Source organism: Typopeltis vanoorti, chromosome 10, assembly GCF_054136105.1.
Source record: "Typopeltis vanoorti isolate ZY-2024b chromosome 10, IOZ_Tvanoo_1.0, whole genome shotgun sequence".
Classification (NCBI taxonomy): Eukaryota; Metazoa; Arthropoda; class Arachnida; order Uropygi; family Thelyphonidae; genus Typopeltis; species Typopeltis vanoorti.
This window is the reverse complement of record NC_143558.1, coordinates 11,932,130-11,953,369: the sequence shown is the minus strand read 5'-3', so window position 1 is coordinate 11,953,369 and position 21,240 is coordinate 11,932,130. Positions and strand designations below refer to the sequence as shown.

The following is a 21,240-nucleotide window of genomic DNA, read 5'->3' as shown; positions in this document are numbered from 1 at the left end:
CAGTAACTTGCTCACGTTTTTTAACACAGTGACAGCTGAGCTAGATAAGGTTAATGGGTTTACAGTGATTCTACTGGATCTTGCTAAGGCCTTTGATAGGATACCACATGGAATTCTAATCAGTAAACTGCAGCATATGGGGATGGATATAGGGTTGGTGAGATGGATAGGAGAGTGGTTGAAGAAGAGATATCAGAAAGTGGTTTATTCAGGAGTAAAGTCCAAAAGACGACCTGTGACTAGCGATGTGCCGCACAGTTCTGTTCTTGGACCACTACTGTTCAATTTGTTCATTAACGATATAGGAAAGGATCTGAGAGGAACTGTTCATTTGTTTGCAGATGATGCAAAGTTGGGTAGAGCAATAGTGAGTGCACAGGATGTCAAAATTTTGCAGGATGATTTGGATAGTTTGGAGGACTGGGCTAAGGAGAATGGATGTCAATTTAATGTGGCAAAATGTAATGTTATGCATTTTGGGGTGAAAAGATTAGCAGCAGTATATCACATCGGTGGAACTGTACTCCAGGAGATTGAAGATGCCAGGGATTTGGGAGTGTTGGTGGATAGGGAGTTGAAGTTTAGGGGGCACATCGCAAAAGTGGCTAAATCAGCTCATCAAATCACTTGGTTGCTGAAAAATACTTTAACAAGCAGAGACAAACAGGTTATTGTTCCTCTGTATCAAGCCTTGTTAAGACCCCATCTAGACTAATGTGCCCAGATATGGGATGCTAGGGTTTCTTCTTGATGGGGAGGATCCAGAGACGAGTGACCAAGATGATAGCAGGTCTGTGGAATGAACCTTATGAGAACAGGTTGAAGATTTGTGGGTTGCAGAAATTGGTTGATAGGTGGAAAAGGGGTGATATGATTGAGACATTCAAATTACTGAAAGGTTTCTATAAGATTAATTCAGAAGATATTTTTGAGAATAGGACTGGTGGTGGGAGGACTAGGGGCTATACATGGAAGCTGGGCAAGAGTGTGGTTAGCAAGGGTGTTAGAACTAGGTTTTTTACTTGGAGAGTGGTGAATGAGTGGAATAAGCTGCCAGAGTCTGTTGTGGGTGCCATAACTGTAAATGAGTTCAAGGCAAAGTATGATAGATACTGTATGAATGTCGAATAGTTGTTCTTGACATGATGTTAGGGCCTCCCTCGATGAGTCTATGAACTCCTTGGAATTGCCCATAGTAATAATAATAATAAGACTTTTCTAGCCAAATCAGAGAAATCTCAGCTTGGTTATAATGTCGCAAAGTCGAATGAAATTACTGCTAGTGATATGCGAGCCGTTTGGAAGCACATTCTTCGACATTGTGCAAATGATTTTAGAGGCTTTTCAAATGAATCTAAGTTAATTAAATCTCATTCTGAGAAGTTGAGTGATTCCGACCTGCTAAATTTAGATACACAGGGGAAGATCCTGAATAATATGAAGAAAATTTAATCACTGACAAGCCCAATCGAAGTTTTTAAGCAGCAATGCTTAGAAACGTATCCTGGTGAACAGAGAACCAGTAAAATTTTGCAGAATCTGCCAAACTACGTTAGCTCAATTCTGTGTTAAGAAGCAGAATAATAAATTTATTTTCTGAATATGTTTTATTTTCTTTCAGCTTAATGGTTTTCCTTTAACTATGCCCTGAGACATACCCTAATTCTTTTATAAAAAAAAAATTAAGGGTCAAAAAAAAAATCTGAGGAACGAATTATACATCTTCGCATAGGTTATTATATTCGATTAGTGTGTTTTCGATTAATGCGCCAGTTTTAAAGAACGTATTAGGCACAGTAATCGAGGGATTGCTGTATATGGGACTTATTCAGAGACCAAACGAAACAGACTGCATCTGGGAATATGGTTGGAACAATGGACACAGGAATTTTAATGTATGTGTGTGTAATTTTATCTGATAATTTCATTATAGAATGTTGTAAACTTGAACTGTAGTACCATGGGTAGGCAAAAGGTTAGAAATTTGAAAATTCTGTTTTAGCAACCAAATGCTTTTTCTTCAGACCTCTAGTAATTAGGATGGTGGTCTTATTAAACAATAAGAATGCTTCTATAAATTAAAGATACCAAAAAATTATATTCTTAGTTTAATCCTTTATCCAAGTGTAAGCATACGAAGTTTGCATGTGAAGTAACTTCACGACTGGACAACTCATATATATATAGAGAGAGAGGCTAATGACTTCACATTGCTTGCCTTAATATCCCATAATGCAAAGCACATATCCTTACTGACCTTTATTGAGGTCTGATCAGTGGGAGCCAGACACAGAAATGATACCAAGATTGAAGTAATGCAGAAGTCATATTTCCATGTACAAGTAGCAAAAGGTGTCACACCTTATTACCTAAATACTCTGGATTACAGATAGATGTTGAAAGTTTTTCCACTTGATTATACTATAAATTAAAGATATCAAGAAATTATATTCTTGTTTTAATCTTTTATCCAAGTGTAAACAAACAAAGTTTGGGTGTTAAGTCACTCCACGACCAACCAGTGGCTTGGATAGGACTGGTTATAGACCGAAATATGAACCGTTGTGTTTGTTTTATGAATGCCAGAGGTATTCAGAAATAAGGGGGGTTGAAATGGTTTCAGTGATTGAGTTTATTCACCCCAAAATCATTAGAATAAGTAAAACATGGTTAAATGAAGACGATATCGTAACAGGAATAGTAATGGAAGGATACAGTGTTTTTTGCATGGAGAGAAAGGGCAAGAAGGGAGGATGTGTGCTGCTGATAATAGCAAGGGAATTAAGTCTACATAAGGTAGACATGAAAGAGAGAAATAGTGTCACTGGTTATGAGGCAGTGTAGTGTAATGTGTAAGTTGACAGGAAGACATATTTAGTGGATGTTGCTATAGGCTAGGGAATGTGGAGGGGGGTGAATGATGAAGAAATGTATAACAACTTGGATTAGTGAACAAAGGAAGGATAATTATTATGGCAGTATAGATTGGGATGAAGAAATAGCATTCTTGAGCGATAACCATCTCATGCAGCATGTAAAGGAGGACATGCAAGGATCAAGAGTTTTAGATCTGATCATATTATCAGAGGATGTAATTGTGAGTGGGGTTTCACACTTTCCTCCAGTTAGTGAGAGTGATCATGAAGTAATCACTTGGGTTGTGGCTAGCATCTGTGAGGAAAGGATATATGTGGAATTCTAAGGCTGGTGATTATGACAAGCACTGCTTGGAGATATAGCATGGAATGAGGAGTTGAGCTGTAAGGAAATAAATGCTACTTGGGAACTGACAAAGAAATACATAATAGCATCAAGAAATAAATGCTACTTGGCAACTGACAAAGAAATACATAATAGCATCAATGTGTGAATGCATTCCGAAAGCCAAAAGGCTAAATAAGGTAGGTGTAAAATGGATGAATGAGGGGCTTAAGCATGAAATCTGGAAGAAGGTGCTTTGGAGGCAGTACAAGATGAATAACGGTAGTAATCAGTTTCATGAAGAGTATAAAGAACAAGTCAGGAGAGTGACTCAGTTAGTAAGGAACACAGAAGTGCACTATGAGCACAAATTGGCAAATCAGGTGAAGAAAAATCCTAGAAAGTTTTTCAGATATGTGACAAATAGAAGGAAGAATAATCATGGTGAGATGATGTTAATGGATGAAAATGGTAGAATGGTAACTGCTGCAGAAGTAATTGTTGAGGTATTCAGTGATCAATTTATAAGGGTATTTTATCTGCATCAGAGTGGAATCATGAGCAACTTAAGCATAGAGAACCTAGGAGAGGATAGCTGAATTGTGAGTGAGCATGAGATATTTGAGGAAATAAATAACCTTGATGTTAATAAGACAATAGGATTTGATGACATATCACCTCATATCTTAAGGTTATATTCCAGAGAATTGGCAGTATCATTGAGCTTGTTTAATAAAAGTCTTACAACAGCACAGGTTCCAAGGGAGTGGAAAGGAGGTAAAATTATTCCACTGCATTAAGGTGTTGATAATTCTCTGGCTTCAAATTATAGGCCAATCTGTATATCTGGAATTGTGGTGAAGGTGCTAGAGAAATTGGAAAGAAGTAGGATACAGAATTGAATTGAAAACAGCAAAATTCTTTGTGGTTATCAGCTGCATAGGTTAAGGGGGGGGGTCATGTTTTACTAACTTATGTACTATAACAAGGTGACAAATACCTTGTACAGGGGAGATGCATATATAGTAGTGTACTTGGATTTTGCAAAAGCTTTTGATAGGTTCCCACATGACAAACTATTAAATGAATTGAAACGGATGGGATTGGATAACAGACTTCTGAGTTGGATCAGTGACTAGCTCTCAGATAGGTATCAGAAAGTAGTATATGGGGTGTGGTATCCCATAACAGGAAGGTCACTGGTGATACTGTAATGGTCAGTTTTGTGACCATTGTTTTTCAATTTGTATATTAATAATGATATTGGGTTGGGTTTAACTAGTTATATGCAGCTGTTTGCAGTTGTCAAAATTGGGTAGAGCAGTGCAGTGTCAAGCAGATGTTATGGCCTTGCAGAAGTACTTGAATAGATTGCATGAATGGGCAGGTAAGTTCAACTATTACTTCAGTGTTGCAAAATGTAAGATTTGAAACTTGGTAAGCAACGATGGGATGCATAGTATACACTTGGTGGGGAAACTTTAAAGGAGGTAGAGGAAATGAGAGATCTGGGAGTTGTGGTGGACAAGAACCCGAAATTCAAGGGCCACGTTACCCAAGTTGCGAAGACATCAGATAATTGCAATGATGTGGAGGAACCTGACATTCAGAAATAGAGGTTATGATGCCATGCCATTGTATAAGGCCATGATCAGGCCTCATATGGATTATTGTGCACAGATCTGGTCGCTGTGTTTTCAAGGTGAGGAGGATATGTTGGAAAGGGTCCAAAAAAGATTCACAAAGGTTGTCAGTGGTCTTTGGAATGTGAGGTACGAGAAACAGATTGAGAGAATGTAAATTGCAAAGCCTCCTGAAGAGGGGAAGGGCAGGGGTGTAGTTGGGCCAGGGTGATGCCCTGGTACTTTTTTGAAACTATCAAAATTTTTTAATTTATTATAATAAAATATAAGAATTATAATAATGATACTTATAATGCATTTTCAGCTTTCAGTCAAAAAATAGCAGCTTGCCGCTCTTGTCATTTTCGTTTCAGAAAACAAGGCTATCTCTCTGCCACATGGCCGTTGCAATAATAATAATAATAATGCACTTTGTGCTCTGGATATTTGTTTCCAAGGTAGAGCCCTGGCACTATTTCTTTTAGGACTACACCCCTGGGGAAGGGATGTGATTGAGACATATAAGCTAGTCAAGGGTTATTATCAGATTGACATGGAAGAGATTTTTCATAAAATGGGAGAAGACGAAGAAGAGGACATTGCTGGAAACTGTATAAGGAGGGTGTGAGCAGAGGAGTGAGGAGTAGGTTCTTTGCAATGGAGAGTGATTCATGAGCAGAATGTATTGCATGGGTGTATTGTGAATATATTCACATTGAATCATTTTAAAACACGGTTGGATGAGCACGTGCAATAGTGTGTACCTTCCACAATGAGTCTCTGACTCCATGGAGGTTATGTTAATTAATAATAATATTATTATTAAAAAAATCATCTACCATCACTGTATGACATCTGCAACCATCCATTCAACAGTAGAATTTAAATCCATGACTTGATTTGTGACTTTAGTAGTCCTATTGTATCCTTGACATTGCCTGATATTTAGAATAGAGATAATCTTTAGCAAGTTGCAGGAATCAATAAAACAGGGATAAGTTGACTGATGACAATGCTATGAATGAAAGTTTATGTAATATACTTGCATGCTAGAGTGGATTTAATGATAGGCAAATGTTTACTGTTTTTACATTGGAAGCTTGAAAATGTTTCTTCCTCTTCCTTCCCCTTCAGTCCCATGTACACAAGAGGTGTGAAGCTTATTTCACACTAGTATCATGTATAAACAAGTCTGTGGGACTGTTGTTTCATGAACAGCTGGAGATCTCTCCTTGGGAAAATCTGTAAGAATGCTATTAAAAAAAAAACAGGTAGAGGAATGGGAGTTGGCTCGCTAAGTTTAATGACTGATTGAAGAATGTTTCATAGAAAAGGAAATGGGCGAAGTGAATGTCTGTGCTACTAAAAGAAGCCTGATATTTATATACAATATTTGGAAGGAGAGCCAGTTTAAAAAAAAAAAAAAAAATCATGTTGTGAGTGTGGTGAAGATTATCCAGTCTTCCAGTATCTAGGTTAGATATCATTAGGCAATTTGTGTTAGATCATTACTACAACAAAGCAAATGTTGTGGATACTATTTGGTGGATAAACCCAATGATAGATTTTTAAATATTATATGAAAGATCAGGAATATATATATAGATAAAGTGAATATTGCAATATATCTGTCCTTTCATTTAACTGTGACCATGTACTTTAGTATACGAAGTTAGGTTCTGTTTGTTGTTTATATTGTTCACCTAGTGCTGACAGTACAAGCATTGGAAATTATATAGCTTTGCATTTGTTTTGTAACAGTAGCTTTTATTTAAAAAACTTGCATCATACTTTAAGATCAGAGTTTATGATATTCCATGCTGTTTCCTTTCTTTCTTTTGCACACAGGAAGAATGGTACTCATTAGAATTCAGTTCTTTGTTTTATTCTCTAGATTTAACAAAACTTAAATATGGATGAGTGGAGCCATGCCATGCAATATTTGACAGAAGTGGAGGAGGTAGCTCAGGAGATTCTTGCAGACAAAGCACAAATAGTAGATGTAGACAGAAAGCAAAACCAAAATAGGGAAGCTTTAAGGTAATAATTACTTACAGTTACCCCCCCCCCCCCAAAAAAAAGATGTCTCTATGTTTCAGATTGTTGATTTATTGCGATCATCAACTGCAAATGATTATTGAGAAAAAATGTTACAAACCTGGTTTTAAACAGTATCTTGTACTTGCTTGTCTAATACGAATTACTGCTGAGAGTGACTTGCATAAGTGATAAAAATAGCAAGATCTGTTTAGAATGGGTTTGAACATATTACACTATCTTTACATGAATTATTTTGAATTTATTCTAAATAGCAGCACTCTTAAATATTTGTTATTTTATTTTATACATTTTGGATTCCTCTCACTCCAACTTCCTTTTCATTTCCAGGCCAAAAATATATACAGACATAATTTTGCCTTTGAAACTTATTTTGATGGCATTTGTTCATTATAAAGGACCATTAGAGAAAAATAAACAATTAGAATCAGTGGTTTAGTTATAGCACTTTTTCTGCATCAAAACAGAAGATGAAAAATTAGCAAAACAAGCATTTGAAGTAAAAATGGCAGAAAAAAAATCAAGAGGATGACCAAGATATACAATGGTTGATACGGTTAGGAGTGTTTAGAAAATTGAGATGTAAGGGTTGATCTCAGTCAGATGAGAGAAATAAGAAATCAGTTTGAAAAAATTAATTGAAAACTAGTCTTGAAATAATGTCACAAATGTTTTTTTTTCAGTAACACAAGTGTTCTTTAGTGGTGCCTTTTGGAGTTTCGTTGTTATATGTTATATATTGTGTTAGTTTTGAGTTACTGAGAAGGCGAGATCAGAGTCGAACGCATATATACGAAGATAAGTTTTTTGCTATTTAGTATAGTTCAATATAGCATTTGTATTTATATATGTGTATATATTTAGCTTTTATATATATATATATACACACATGTATGTATGTATGATGATTCATTGACTTGGTTGAAATACATATTGTAAAATAGAATGGGGTGTCACCAAATCTTCCATCATTTAAGGACTTTATCTTGCGAAACATGCATGCGTCCCGGGAGTTGGATATGTGGCAGGTGAGAGAAGGGGGAGTGCATATATATGTGCAAAATGTAGGCAATGGGAGGAATTAAATGAATTAGATATTTCGATAACGACCTAGTTGTGTCAGGGATGGGAAATGAATGTTGGGAGACGAGTAGTGTGATAGGAGAGAATGACGAGCGAAATATGAATGAAAAAATAAGAGTCAGGAGTGTGGAAGGCTTTAATGCCTGTGAAGTTTTTGGAGATGGTCTTGATTTGGAGAATGAATGGCAAGTAAGAGTGACTAACTTGCAGAGAGAGAGAGAGAGGAGCTGAAAGAGGAGGTGGAATGTATCGTGAACGAGATGAGAAGTATGAAAGATGAGATTTAGAGAATGGAAGAGATGAATGCAAGGCGAATCAGAGTAGGAGTGGAGGAGAGAGTTATGGGAATGATAGAAGAGGGGAGAATAGAAACAGCAGGGGAGAGGGTATGAGAGAGAGGTATGTGAATGATAGAAGAGGAGAGAATAGACAGTAGAAGAGAGACAATGAGAGAGAGAGTTATGGGAATGATAGCAGAGTGGAGAACAGAAACAGTCAGAGAGAGGAAATGAGAAGCATGCGAGGGAGTGCTGGAACCAGGGATAGAGTGATACCAGTAGAGCAGGTAAGTAGGGAAACACAGAGAGAAAGGGTTAGAGTGATAGATAGATTAGATTACCACTCTGTTCCTTGAATGCAGGTGAGCAATCAAGGAACAGAGTGGTAAGAGGTGTGATGTGTGGAGACTCGATGATCCGTGGTGTGCAAGATAGGATGCCAGAGGAGTATTTGCCTGGAGGGACAATAGAAAGTGTGGCTATGGCAGTTAAGAGGGGTGAAATGATGGATGAATGAAATGATTGTGATGGTAGGCACAAATGACTTGAGAGGCAGTGTAAATCGGGTGGTGAGAGATCTGAGATTCATGCTTGAAGCTGTACAAATGAAAACGCAGAGACGAAAGACAGTTTGTGTGTGTGTTACCCAGGTATAATAATGACGTGCTGAGCAGAAGAGCAGTAATAATGAATAGCATTATAGCCAGATTGTGTCAGAAGAGAGGATTGGAATATGTGGATGCTTGGACGCCATTTGAGGATCGAAGAGCTGTATGCGAGAGACCCCTTGCATTTGAATGAGGAAGGACATTGGCATCTGGAGAGATTGCTGTTTTCTGAACAAGTCGGTGCGTCAATCAGGGAAACTAGAATTCCCAGGGCGGCCTCTTGTGGGAATGGGTGTTTGGAGGACGAAATCAGGTAACACTGAGCCCAGTGGAGTCTGGAGGGGATAATGATAGGTATAGAAGCAGTGACATTTTTCTGCTTTATACTAATGCCAGGAGTATCTGGAATAAAGGAGATGAATTGGTGGCATTGATTGCATCAACCTGGCCAAAGATTATTGGGATCTTTGAGATGTGATTGATGGAAGATGATATAATAACAGGAATAGAAGTAGCAGAGTACAGCATTTTTCGGCAGGATAGGAAAGGAAAATGTGGTGGTGGAGTACTGCTTATGATAATTGATGACTTATTCCTCTAAGAGCAGAGGCTTTGGAAGGCAGTAACACTAATGGTTTTGAAAGTGTATGGTGTGAGGAAGTGGCTAAGACAGGATATTTAATGGGATGTTGTTACAAACTAAGGAGCACAGAGGGTGGGGAGCAGGAGATGTTTAGGCAGTTGAGTTTGGCAAGTGCAAGAAGAATCATTGTTATGGGAGATTTTAACTACAGCAGTCTAAGTTGGGAAGAGGAATAATAAGGGAATGGAATTTCTAGAATTCTTGAGGGACAAAAGTCTTTGACAACATGTAATAGAGGGAACAAGAGGTTCAAGAGTTTTTGATTTGGTCATAGCATCAGAAGAGCTGATAAGTGAGATGACATCTCTCCCACCAGTTGGAGAGAGTGACCATATGGTTTTGACGTGGAAGATGAATAGACATGAATAGATGTAATAGAGGGAACAAGAGGTTCAAGAGTTTTTGATTTGGTCATAGCATCAGAAGAGCTGATAAGTGAGATGACATCTCTCCCACCAGTTGGAGAGAGTGACCATATGGTTTTGACGTGGAAGATGAATAGACATGCAGGAGTATCAAAGAAAAGGGAAAATATGTGGAATTATAAGGCAGGTGATTATAATAGTCTTAGATATCAACTAGGGTCAGTTCCATGTAGGACAGAATTTGGAAGGCCAGGATATCATTAGTGCTTGGGAAATTGTAAAGGAATATTTGTTAGCAGCAATAGTAAGCTGTATTCCACGAGTGAAGAAGCAGACACAATTTGGTGTAAAGTGGATGACAAACAATATCAAACAGGAACTGCAGTTGAAAAGAGATTATGGAAGAGATATAAGGGATGGAGGGCAGATGCACAAAGATATAAGATGCAGACCAGGAGAGTGACTGGTATAGTGAGGAAGGCAAAACTGGAATATGAGAAGAGATTGGCACTAAGATCCAAAGAAAATACTAGGGAATTTTTTAGCTATGTGGCCAGTAGGAGGAGAAATGATTGTGGAAGAATGACATTGCAGTATAAAATTGGGAATAGAGTGACTGATGCAGAGGACCTAGTGGGTTGTTCAATGAACACTTTATTGGAGTATTTCATCCTGAAGAAGTAAATTTTAATACTAGAGGGATAAGGCAGGTTTAGAGGTGCAAGAGGAGAGTGTGTTCCAAATACTGTGTACTCTGGATGTCAGTAAAGCTGTGGGACTAGATGGTTTTGAGAGAATGTGCTAAAGAACTGACAGGTCCATTGACCTGGCTCTTCAATAAAAGTCTGGCTGCGGGAAAAGTACTCAAGGAATGGAAGAAAGGTAAGATAGTACTGTTGCACAAGGGCGGTAGCAGATTGGAAGTGTCTAATTATAGGCCAATTTGTTTGTCATCAGTATTCGTTAAGGTCTTGGAGAAATTAGTGAGGGGCTATATACAGCGTTGGGCAGATGAGGGTGATGTTATCTGTGAGAATCAACATGAATTTGTTAAGGGGCGCTCATGCTTTAGTAATATGATTATAATAAAGTGACAAGAGCTGTTGATGAGGGAAAGGCATATACTGCTTTTTTTTGATTTTGCAAAGGCATTTGACAGGGTGCCACATGATAAGCTGATATTTAAGTTCCATTGATGCCATCTGTTCACACACCTAATCTTTCTCAGGACTCTCATATCTGTGGTCTCTAGTTTTATGGTCCAGTGTTTTATTTCTAATCCAGCTCTCAGATCGATATGTTAAAATTGGCTTGAACACTGTCTTGTATATAGCTAATTTAGTGTTTTGACTAATTTCTCTCTTATTCAATATAAATTTATTTAGTTGACTTCCTACCATACTGGTTTTGTTGATTCTGTTGTCTCTTTCCATATTTAATTTACAACCTTCACAAAAATCGCGCCTAAGTAGCTGAATTGTTTTTCTTGTTCTATAGGTTCTCCATTCACAATGCAGTTGATATTTTCAATGTTTCTACCTACTTTCATTTTCTTTGTCTTGTTATTGCTGATTTTCATACCAAATTTATCACAACAGTAATTCAATTTGGTCAGGGAATCCTGCAAACTTGTACTTGGATTTATTTAAAAGTATAACATCATATGCATAAAGTAAAGAGTTGAGATTAACACCTCCAATTTTGAGATCAGGTTTAATACCGCTTTCCTTCATAATGTGATCCATATAGATCAGTGATTTTCAACCTTTTCCATAATATGGCACACCTAGACTAATTATTAAAATTCTGCAGCACACTAAAAATATATTCTTTTAATTTTTTTGATGATCTGGCAAAAAAATAGGCATAATTTTGATTGATTTACACACACAAGAAAAGGGAAGACCAGACACTAATAAATAAATGCGCAAATTACGACATTATTTCTTTCAATTAATTTGTTTTCATAAATCTCGTGGTACACCTGAAGACCTCTTGTGGCACACCATTTGAAAATCACTGATCAGAAGGGATCTGACATCATATTTAATATCAAATCATTTTCCTGTACTTCCTTCAATTCTAACTGCTGACTTAAAACTCAAATAAGGACTAAGTATTGCTTGATATAATGCCCCATTGACACCACATAAGTGTAGTGTTTTGAATAGCTTTTCTCTTAGCACCTTGTCATATGTCTTTTGTAGGTCTTCTTCTTTTCAGCCATTTTCTGTCTACTGCTGGACAAAGGCCTCCTCCAGTTCCTTCCACTTTTCTCTGTTCTTGCCAATGGTTGACCAATTTTTCCCAACAAAATTTGACAATTCATCATTCCACCTTCTTTTAGGACATCCTCAGCCTCGTTTCCCTTCTTTTGGAATCCAATTCGTTAGTATGGTGGTCCATCACTCATCTTCTCTTCTGGATAGATGTCCAGCCCATTTCCATTTAGTCACTTGTGGTGAAGAATGATGTCAGTGATATGAGTCTGGCTTCTTATCCATGTATTTTGCTTCTTATCTTTTAATGTGATGCCTAGTATCAGCCTCTCCATTTTTCTTTGAGTTGTTGTTAGTTTATTTTGTCAGTGCTTTTGTTAGAGACCAAGTTTCACAAAAATATGTAATGACTGGAAGTATACACTTGTTAATTGTCTTCCTTTTTAAACAGAGTGGGACATCATTGTTTTAAAAAATGCTTTTCTGTTTTCTGAATGCATTCCAGTCAAGTTGAACTCTTCTATTTATTTCCTTTTGGAGTCCACAGTTTAGCTCAATGAGATGACCTAAATACGAGGGTGATCTGAAAAGATCTTGGCCTCGACCATAGATGGCAACACTATCCACACACTTTTTTTCTAAGTTGGTACATCTGTCATATGCATCCATGTGAAATTGTAAGTCATTTTATCAAGTCGTTTGTTTTATACAGCTGTCTGAAGCAAAAGTGTTGTCTGTATCCCTTGAAATGGATAAAATTGAGTATCGTGTGGTTATAAAATTCTTTGTAAAAGAAGATTTAACGGCAAAACAAATTCATTCGAAGTTCATAAAAGTTTATTGGCACTCTTCTCCTTCATTTTCGACAAGTAAGAAATGGGCTACCGAGTTTAACCGTGGCCATACCAGCCTTGAAGATAATCCACGTGAAGAACGTCCAAAAAGTGTAACAACACCAGAAATCATTGATCAAGTGCACGATATGGTATTGGATGGCTGGCAAGTCAAAGTGCGTGAAATTACTGAGAGTGTAGGCATTTCAAAAGGAATGTGTAGGATATATTTTGCATGAAGAATTGCAAATGAAAAAGCTTTGCTCAAGATGATAGCTGCACTTGCTCACAGCAGATCAAAAATGCACTCGCATGAAAATCTCTGAACAGTGCTTGGAGCATTTTAACAAGAATGAAACTGATTTTGTGCATCAATTGATTACTATGATGAGATTTGTATTCACCATTACACACCAGAATCCAAACAGCTGTCAAAGCAGCGGACAGAAGCCTGTTGTTCAGTGCCAAAGAAGACAAAGTCGGTTCCATCAGCAGTAAGGGTCATGGCATCGGTGTTTTCAGATGCTAAAGGCATTTTGTTTATTAATTATCTTGAAAAGGGTAAAATAATAACTGGGGAATATTATTCCGATCTTTTAACCAGACTAAACGAAAAAGTTCGTGAGAAAAGACCCGGTTTGCAAAAGAAAAAAAAAATCATCTTTCATCAGGATAATGCACTTGCCCACAAAGGTGTTTTGGTAATGGGAAAATTAAAGGATCTGCACTATGAATTATTGGAACATCCACCCTATTCCTCAGATTTGGCTCCCTCTAATTTCTGTCTCTTTCCAAAATTAAAACTCTTCCTCGCTGGCCAGCGTGTTTCTTCGAATCAAGAAGTGATTGCAGCTGTAAGGGGTATTTTGCAGATATTACTGAGAACCACTACAGGGCAGGATAATGGTACTGGAGCATCACTGGAATAAATGTATTAGTCTTAAGGGAGATTATGTTGAAAAATAAAAATAATTTTGAAATTATAAATTTGTTTTTTCATTGTTAGGCCAATAACGTTTCAGACCACCCTCTTATCTATATGAAGAGACTCTTTGCAAGAAATTGTTTTCTATTAATTATGTTTTTTGGTGTTAGAAAATGATTAAACATGCTTTTAATTTTTTCTCTGTTTATATTTAATTTTTAAACCAAGGTTTGCCTAGTTTATATTATTAAATATTTCTTGAAGGACTGCTGTAAAGATTTTGGGTGATAAAGTCTGCTTGTCAGACACCTTTTTCAATTGATATTTTTATTACTACTCGTGTGAAGTTGGATTGTTGCCATTGTTGTGTGGTATATTTCATGGAGGAGGTCCACATATTCTCCAGGAACTCCCTGATTCTGGAGTATACTTTGATTATTGCATTAGTTTTGATGGAATCAAATGCTTTTTCATAATCAATAAAGGCTAAACAGAGAGGCAATATGTTTTCTTATGCTTTTTCTATTATTTGTTTTACTGCATGACTATGATCAATTGTGTTAAAGCCTTTATGGAATCCTGCTTGTTCTGCAGGTTGATTTGAGTCTAGAAGAGGGATTAACCTGTTTGTTATTACTTTTGTGAGAATTTTATACAGATTAGAGAGAATACTAATTGGTCTATAGTTCTTTACTTCTGGTTAGATGTCCAGCCCATTTCCATTTTAGTCGCTTGTGGGGAAGAATGATGTCAGTGATATGAGTCTGGCTTCTTATCCAGGTCACCTTGTCATATGCCTTTTGCAGGTCTACAAAACTTAAATACAGATCTTTGTTATTATTATTATTATTATTATTATTATTCAGGCCTCCATGGAGTCAAAAGACTCATCGTGGGAGGTCCTTCCTAAGAACATAAAGTCTGTCAAGACTCATCGAGGGGAGGTTCCCCTAAGAAACGCAAAGTCTATCATACCACTCCTTAAACTCATTGACCGTTCTCGCCCTCACCACTCTATCAGGCAATGCATTCCACGGCTCAACCACCCTCCATGCAAAGAAACCACTCCTCACCCTCTTGCTCACAGTTTCCTTTCATAACTTTATACGTAACTTTATCGTAACTTTATATGTGGGAATATAATGATACGTAACGTATCATTGTATTCCCACAATTTCTCAACTATTTGTCGTGAAGTGAAAATCTGATCTTGATAGCCTCTATTTGGCCTGAATCCAGCTTATTCTTCACCAAGCTTCCCTTCCACAATCCTTCTCAACCGTTTCTCAAGTATACTTGTATAAATCTTACCAGGAACACTCGAGTAGGGAAATACATCTATAATTCTCACATTTAGTTTTATTCATCATAATGCGTATCAAGGATTTAGGCCTAACATGGCCTGTTCCAGCCTTAGAAGTCATCGTTGAATCGTTTAAGTTTAATCGTTAATATATATATCGAAGGTGGGGAGAGACACGGGGGAATCCATGGAAGTTAAGGTTGTTCTCACTCAAGAAAGGGTTAAGAGCTAGGTTTTTCTACCAGAGAGCAGTGATTGAGTGGAATAATTTTCCTGTATGGGTAATGAGTCCATCTAGTGTAAATGAATTTAAGGGAAGGTATGATAGCTGGGTTGGGTAATTTACAGCCTCCCTCGATGAGTCCTTGACTCCCTGGAGGTCTCAGATAATAATAATAATATAATATATATTGGTACCAGGACTGGTGTATAGTATTTTTCTTGTGTGGGCAATTAATGTTCAGTACGTTTCCAAAAAAGTTTTTTTTTTGAATAAAGTGTGAATAAAACGAACAGGAAATGAAAAACAAATGAAAACTACTTTACAGTAGAATGTTACCTATGGATTAGTCCTGCTTATACAAATTTTTTCAAGTTATATAAATTTTCAAAATAATATAATATAATTTATAAAGTAATATAAAGTTAAGAGATTTATTCAAATATTCTTTACATTAATTTTGCTAAAAGGGACTCATCGGGCTTTCATTTTAGCGAAATCCTGTCACAGTACATCAATGTTGATAGACTGAGCAATATTATTTTCTATTGAAATTAGTGCCAAACCATTTAGTTTTTCTTGACTCATGCTTGATCGCAGGTAGCTCTTTATTAATTGTAATTTAGAAAATGTTCTCTTTCCCTTAGCAATTGAAACGGGCAAAGTCAATAGTATTCTCAATGCAATCAGTGAATTTGCAAAGCGTTCTTCAAGGTTGTTGTTATAAATCCACTTCAAAACCATTTCTGGTGTACTATTTTCTTCAATTTTTCTACATAATAATTTCAGCTCTATTTGCAGTTCTTCTGTTTCAATGTCCTTGTTTTCTTTGTCACTTAATGCTTTTTCTAATGAACAACATTTTTCTTCCAATTGTTGGTCTTCCATGTTATCATATTCTGTAATGCTGTACAAAAATTCAAAGAGTTCCAAAATGCTACTAAATAAACCAAAACGTTCCTTCATTGAAGTAATTGCTGTTGTGAACAAAATGTCGAAAAATTTGCCCTTTCAGTACTATCTTTTCAATTTGAAAATTCTGTAAGTTTTCTGGCCAATCCACTATGTTTTCAAGATCAGAATAGCTAGTCATCTCCAGAGCACTCGTTTCTACATCACTATTTGAACATTTCAAACACTACATCGTTTGAGTTCTCGTCATCCTGTTTAGTTGCACTTGTACCAGTATATGATTCAATCTTAACACAAGTGTCAGCTCCAGGCCTCACAACGGTTACAATTCCACCATCATGCTTAAGCTCACTTGTGTCAATTGGTTCGATAGTGTGAACAGAATTATCCTTGTCTCGCCCATCTTGCAGAAAACTATGCAGCGTGCTTTGATTCTTCAACCTCTTTTCTCGATTTTGTTTATTCTTCCAACCAGACAATTTTCTCTTTCGATCCATATTTCGGGTGAAGTGGATTTCCTGGGTTTTTTGGAAAATTTAAAAATGGGTACAAAAATTAGAGACTGATTAAATTATGAAAAATGCAAAAAATATTTTTATTAAAATAACATAAATTTGAAAATGAAGATCAAATTACTGTCTTTTAAAAATTTAAAAACGAAAAATATTGATTGGTACTAGATGTTATATTGGTGTTTTATTAAAATCTTTATTGTTTATTAAATATTAAACAATGTGAAAACTTCCCAGAGCTTTACCCAAGCACTATTTTTGAAGTTCCATAAGGAAGATAAGTCCCTTGAAATATTGCTTTGGCAAAGTTCTGGGAGGTTCTCACTAATATTTATCCTATATTTTCTATTAATTCATAATATTTAAAATTTTTAAATTCTTCTAATGAAAACATCAACCCTAAGGGTTGGACCTTTAACTCATATTTGAAAATTTCAAAAAACCCAGGAATTCCACTTCACCCCATATTTCTACAAATCTTTTTTAACCTAGTTACATAGGTACATTTCTTCTAAAGCAAATGAAATATCTTACCTTTATGTCTTTTTTACAAAACAATATTTCTTTTATACCTACAGTTGTTCAATCTAACATGTTGGAAATGTTACAGAATACTAACCTACTTAGTTCTCTCATGAAGATTCAATGAAAATAGATAAGAGAATTTTACAAGAATGTTTTGCATTGGACTCGAGAGTTCACCGATTATTTTGTGTCACTGAAGCCGCCCTAACAGCCTGCTAATATAACAGGCTTGAATGTCGAGAAGAATGAGTTATCAGTAGTAAGCTGACTTTTAGGGCTGGACCACATGCATCCGATCCTATTAAAATTAGGATACGGCCCTTACACGGAACTCAACAATTAATCATAAGTTGATTTATGATACATCGAAAAATAAAGAACTATTTTAATTGTAAATTTTAATCAAAAATTACAGTGATATAATCGGGTCCAGGATACAAATTCAGAATTTATTTGTTCGTTTCCAGGAAGATCTGAAGGGGTCCGAATGGAAGACGACGTGTATTCATAATTATATGTACCATTCTGTACCATTCGTTGTTCATTTAAACTCGTATCTCATATTTTTTGACATCTTTTAGGTGCCTTTTCTTCTGCAACGCTTGTGTATATTTGTATATTGCACACTTCACACACGCCACTGGCCGGGCCTGATTGGTACTATGAGAGCTCTACTCCAATCATTTGGAATTCGTCCCTCTGTCCAGGCCTTCTGAACTATGCAGTGCAGCCACTGCAAGATTTTTGTATACCTCCATACTTGAGCATTTCTGGTCGAATATCATCTACTCCAGTTGCCTTTCCACATTTCAGGCTTTCGATGGCTTTTTCTACTTCAATTATGGATATATATTCCTGACGTGCCTGGTCAGTGGTTTTTACCACTGTGCTGTCACTGATTGTTTCATTTAGCAATTTTTTAAAGTAATTACTCCATACATCAAGGATATCTTTGTGGAGTGGATGTCCTCCCTCGACAACTCTCTGTCTCTGCCACTTAGTCCATCAATTACAGCAAACCTCAACTACCATCATCATCTACACCACTGCCATTAGCATTTTCACAGACACTCACAAACATCCATGCCCACGGCGGGGTTCAAGCCCTCAGCCTTTTGGCTGGAGAGCAGATATGCTAACCACTCGACCAATCAGGCTGGCATATAATTGATAGTACTACATGAAAAAAGTTACACTGTTACTAACTTAATCTGTTATCTGTCAAGGTTCCAACATTACAGACTTTACATTTATCTTCTAAGGCACTATTTACTGTGTCAATCCACCTACATCTTGATCTTCCTCTGGGTCTTTTTCCTTGCCAAAACCCGGCAAAGAACTTGTTTTGGTAATCTTTCCACCATTCTGTTTAAGTGACCATACCACCTGAGATTAGCTCCGTTCACTCCACTAATCTTTCTCAGAACTCTCATATCAGTGGTCTCCAGTCTGATCAAATGTTTTATTGTTAACTTGGCTCTCAAATCCATAAGTTAAAATTGGTTTGAACACCATCTTGTATACAGTTAATTTAGTGTTTTGATGAATTTCTTTCTTATTCCATATCAATTTATTCAGCTGACCTACCACCATACCATCGTTACTAATTCTGTCATCTATTTCCATATTTAATATGACATCATCAGTAAAAATTGTGCCTAAATAACTTGAATGTTTTGCTTGTTCTATAGGGGTGTTCCATTCAAGATAAGACGTTATTTCATTTCTTCCCATTTTCATTGTCTTTGTCTTTTTATTGCTGATTTTCATACCAAATTTATTACAACAGTTATTCAATTTGGTCAGGGAATCCTGCAAACTTGTACTGGATTTATTTAAGAGTATAACATCATCTGCATAAAGTAAATATTTAAGATTAGCATTGGCTTTGATATTAGATTCAATACCATTTTCTTTCATAATGTGATCCATATAGATAATAAATAACAATGGAGATAATGTGCACCGTTGTCACACACCTGATTTAACATCAGATCATCTTTCTGTATCTCATTCAATTCTAACTGCTAACTTACAACTCAAATAAAGACTAAATATTGCATTATATAACTCTAGCATTCTGAAGAGCATTCCTCTTGGCATCTTCCGTATGCCTCTTCCAGATCTACGAAACTTATATACAAATCCTTGCTATATTCGTAAGATTTCTCAGCTATTTGTCTTAAAGTGAAAATTCATCCTGATAACGTCTGTTTGGTCTGAATCTAGCTTGTTGTTCACCACACCTCCCTTCCACAGTTTTTCTTAGCCATTTCTCAAGTATACTTGCATTGATCTTACCACAACACTAAGTAGGGAAATACCTCTGTAATTCCCACATTCAGTTTTGTTTCCCTTTTTATAGATGGGTACTATTAGATCTATACTCTGATCACCCAGAATTCGACCCTTGACCAGGTCTTCTGAATTATTCAGTGCAGCCATCTATTTCAGCTTCCTTTCCACATTTCAGGTTTATGATGGCTTTTCTACTTCAAGTATTGATGTGTATTCCTGATTGCAATGCCTGTTGTGTGTTTTCTGCCACTGTGCTGACACTGCTTGTTTCATTTAGCAATATTTCAAAGTAATTCAACATTACAAAAATGGCTGCAGTTGCAGTAAAGAAATATGTCAGGAATGAGGAAGGTCTCAACTCGGTGATTGATTTTTCCCGTGGACTTTTTGCAGTAGATATGATGCAACAATTGTTTTATGTGTGTTCTGAAAATGTTAAAGATTTATGCAGTGTTAGATTGAATGATAAAAAGAAACATATTATAGTATGTGAGAAGTGTGATGAAATGTTAGGACATTCCAAAAATGAGAATGCTGTTACCAGGAATAATCAGAAGATGAATGGAAGTGCTTGTGACGGTAATAATAGAAGTGATGTGGAAGAGCTTAGTCAAGAGTTAATGAAGAATCAGGTTAAATGCATGGAGGAGGAAATTGAAACATTTAAAGAAGAGAATGACTGATGTAAATGCCAAGGAGGTTAATAAAAAGAAGCAATTATTATTATTATTATTGTTGTTCCGGGCAACTCCAAGGAGTCGACAGACTCATCGAGGGAGGCCTTAACATCATGTCAAGAACAACTATTGGACATTCACACAGTATCTATCATACCTTGCCTTGAACTCATTCATGGTCATAGCACCCATAACAGACTCTGGAAGCTTATTCCACTCATTCACCACTCTTCAAGTAAAAAACCTAGCTCTTACGCTTTTCAAAAATATCTTCTGGATCAATCTTATAGAAACCCTTCAATAATTTGAATGTCTCAATCATATCACCCCTCCTTCGCCTATCGTCCAATTTCTGCAACCCACAAATTTTCAACCTATTCTCATAAGGTTCATTCCACAGACCTACTATCATCTTGGTCACTCGTCTCTGGACCCTCTCCACTTCCTCCCCATCACGAAGAAACCCTGGTGCCCATAACTGGGCACAGTAGTCCAGATGGGGTCTTATCAAAGCTCGATACAGAGGAACAATAACTTGTTTGTCTCTGCATGTTAAAGTATTTTTCAGAAACCAAGTGATTTGGTGAGCTGTTTTAGTCACTTTTGCAATGTGCCCCTAAACTTCAATTCGCTATCCACCAACACTCCCATATCCCTGGTCTCATCAATCTCCTGGAGTACGGTTCCACCAATGCGATATACTGCTGCTCTATTCTTTTCACCTCAAAGTGCATAACCTTACACTTTGCCACATTAAATTGACATCCATTTTTCCTAGCCCAGTCCTCCAAACTATCCAAATCATCCTGTAAAATTTTGACATCCTGTGCACTCACAATTGCTTTACCCAACTTTGCATCATCAGCAAACAAGTGAACACTTCCTCTCAAATGCTTTCCTATATCATTGATGAACAAATTGAAAAGCAGTGGTCCAAGAACAGAGCCCTGCGGCACTC

General features: G+C 36.7%; 1 protein-coding gene across 3 annotated transcripts in view; it reads left to right on the top strand.

The window, feature by feature from the left end:
* The window catches only part of LOC150102174 (p53 and DNA damage-regulated protein 1-like), a 146,809-nt gene that overhangs the window by 110,084 nt on the left and 15,485 nt on the right, over positions 1 to 21,240 (top strand). For all 3 annotated transcript variants that reach the window (XM_090399248.1, XM_090399250.1, XM_090399249.1), the window contains exon 2: positions 6,718 to 6,863. In XM_090399248.1, coding sequence (XP_090255374.1) covers positions 6,736 to 6,863 — 128 coding nt within the window. In that variant the 5' untranslated portion in view covers positions 6,718 to 6,735. The remainder of the gene's footprint in view (positions 1 to 6,717; positions 6,864 to 21,240) is intronic.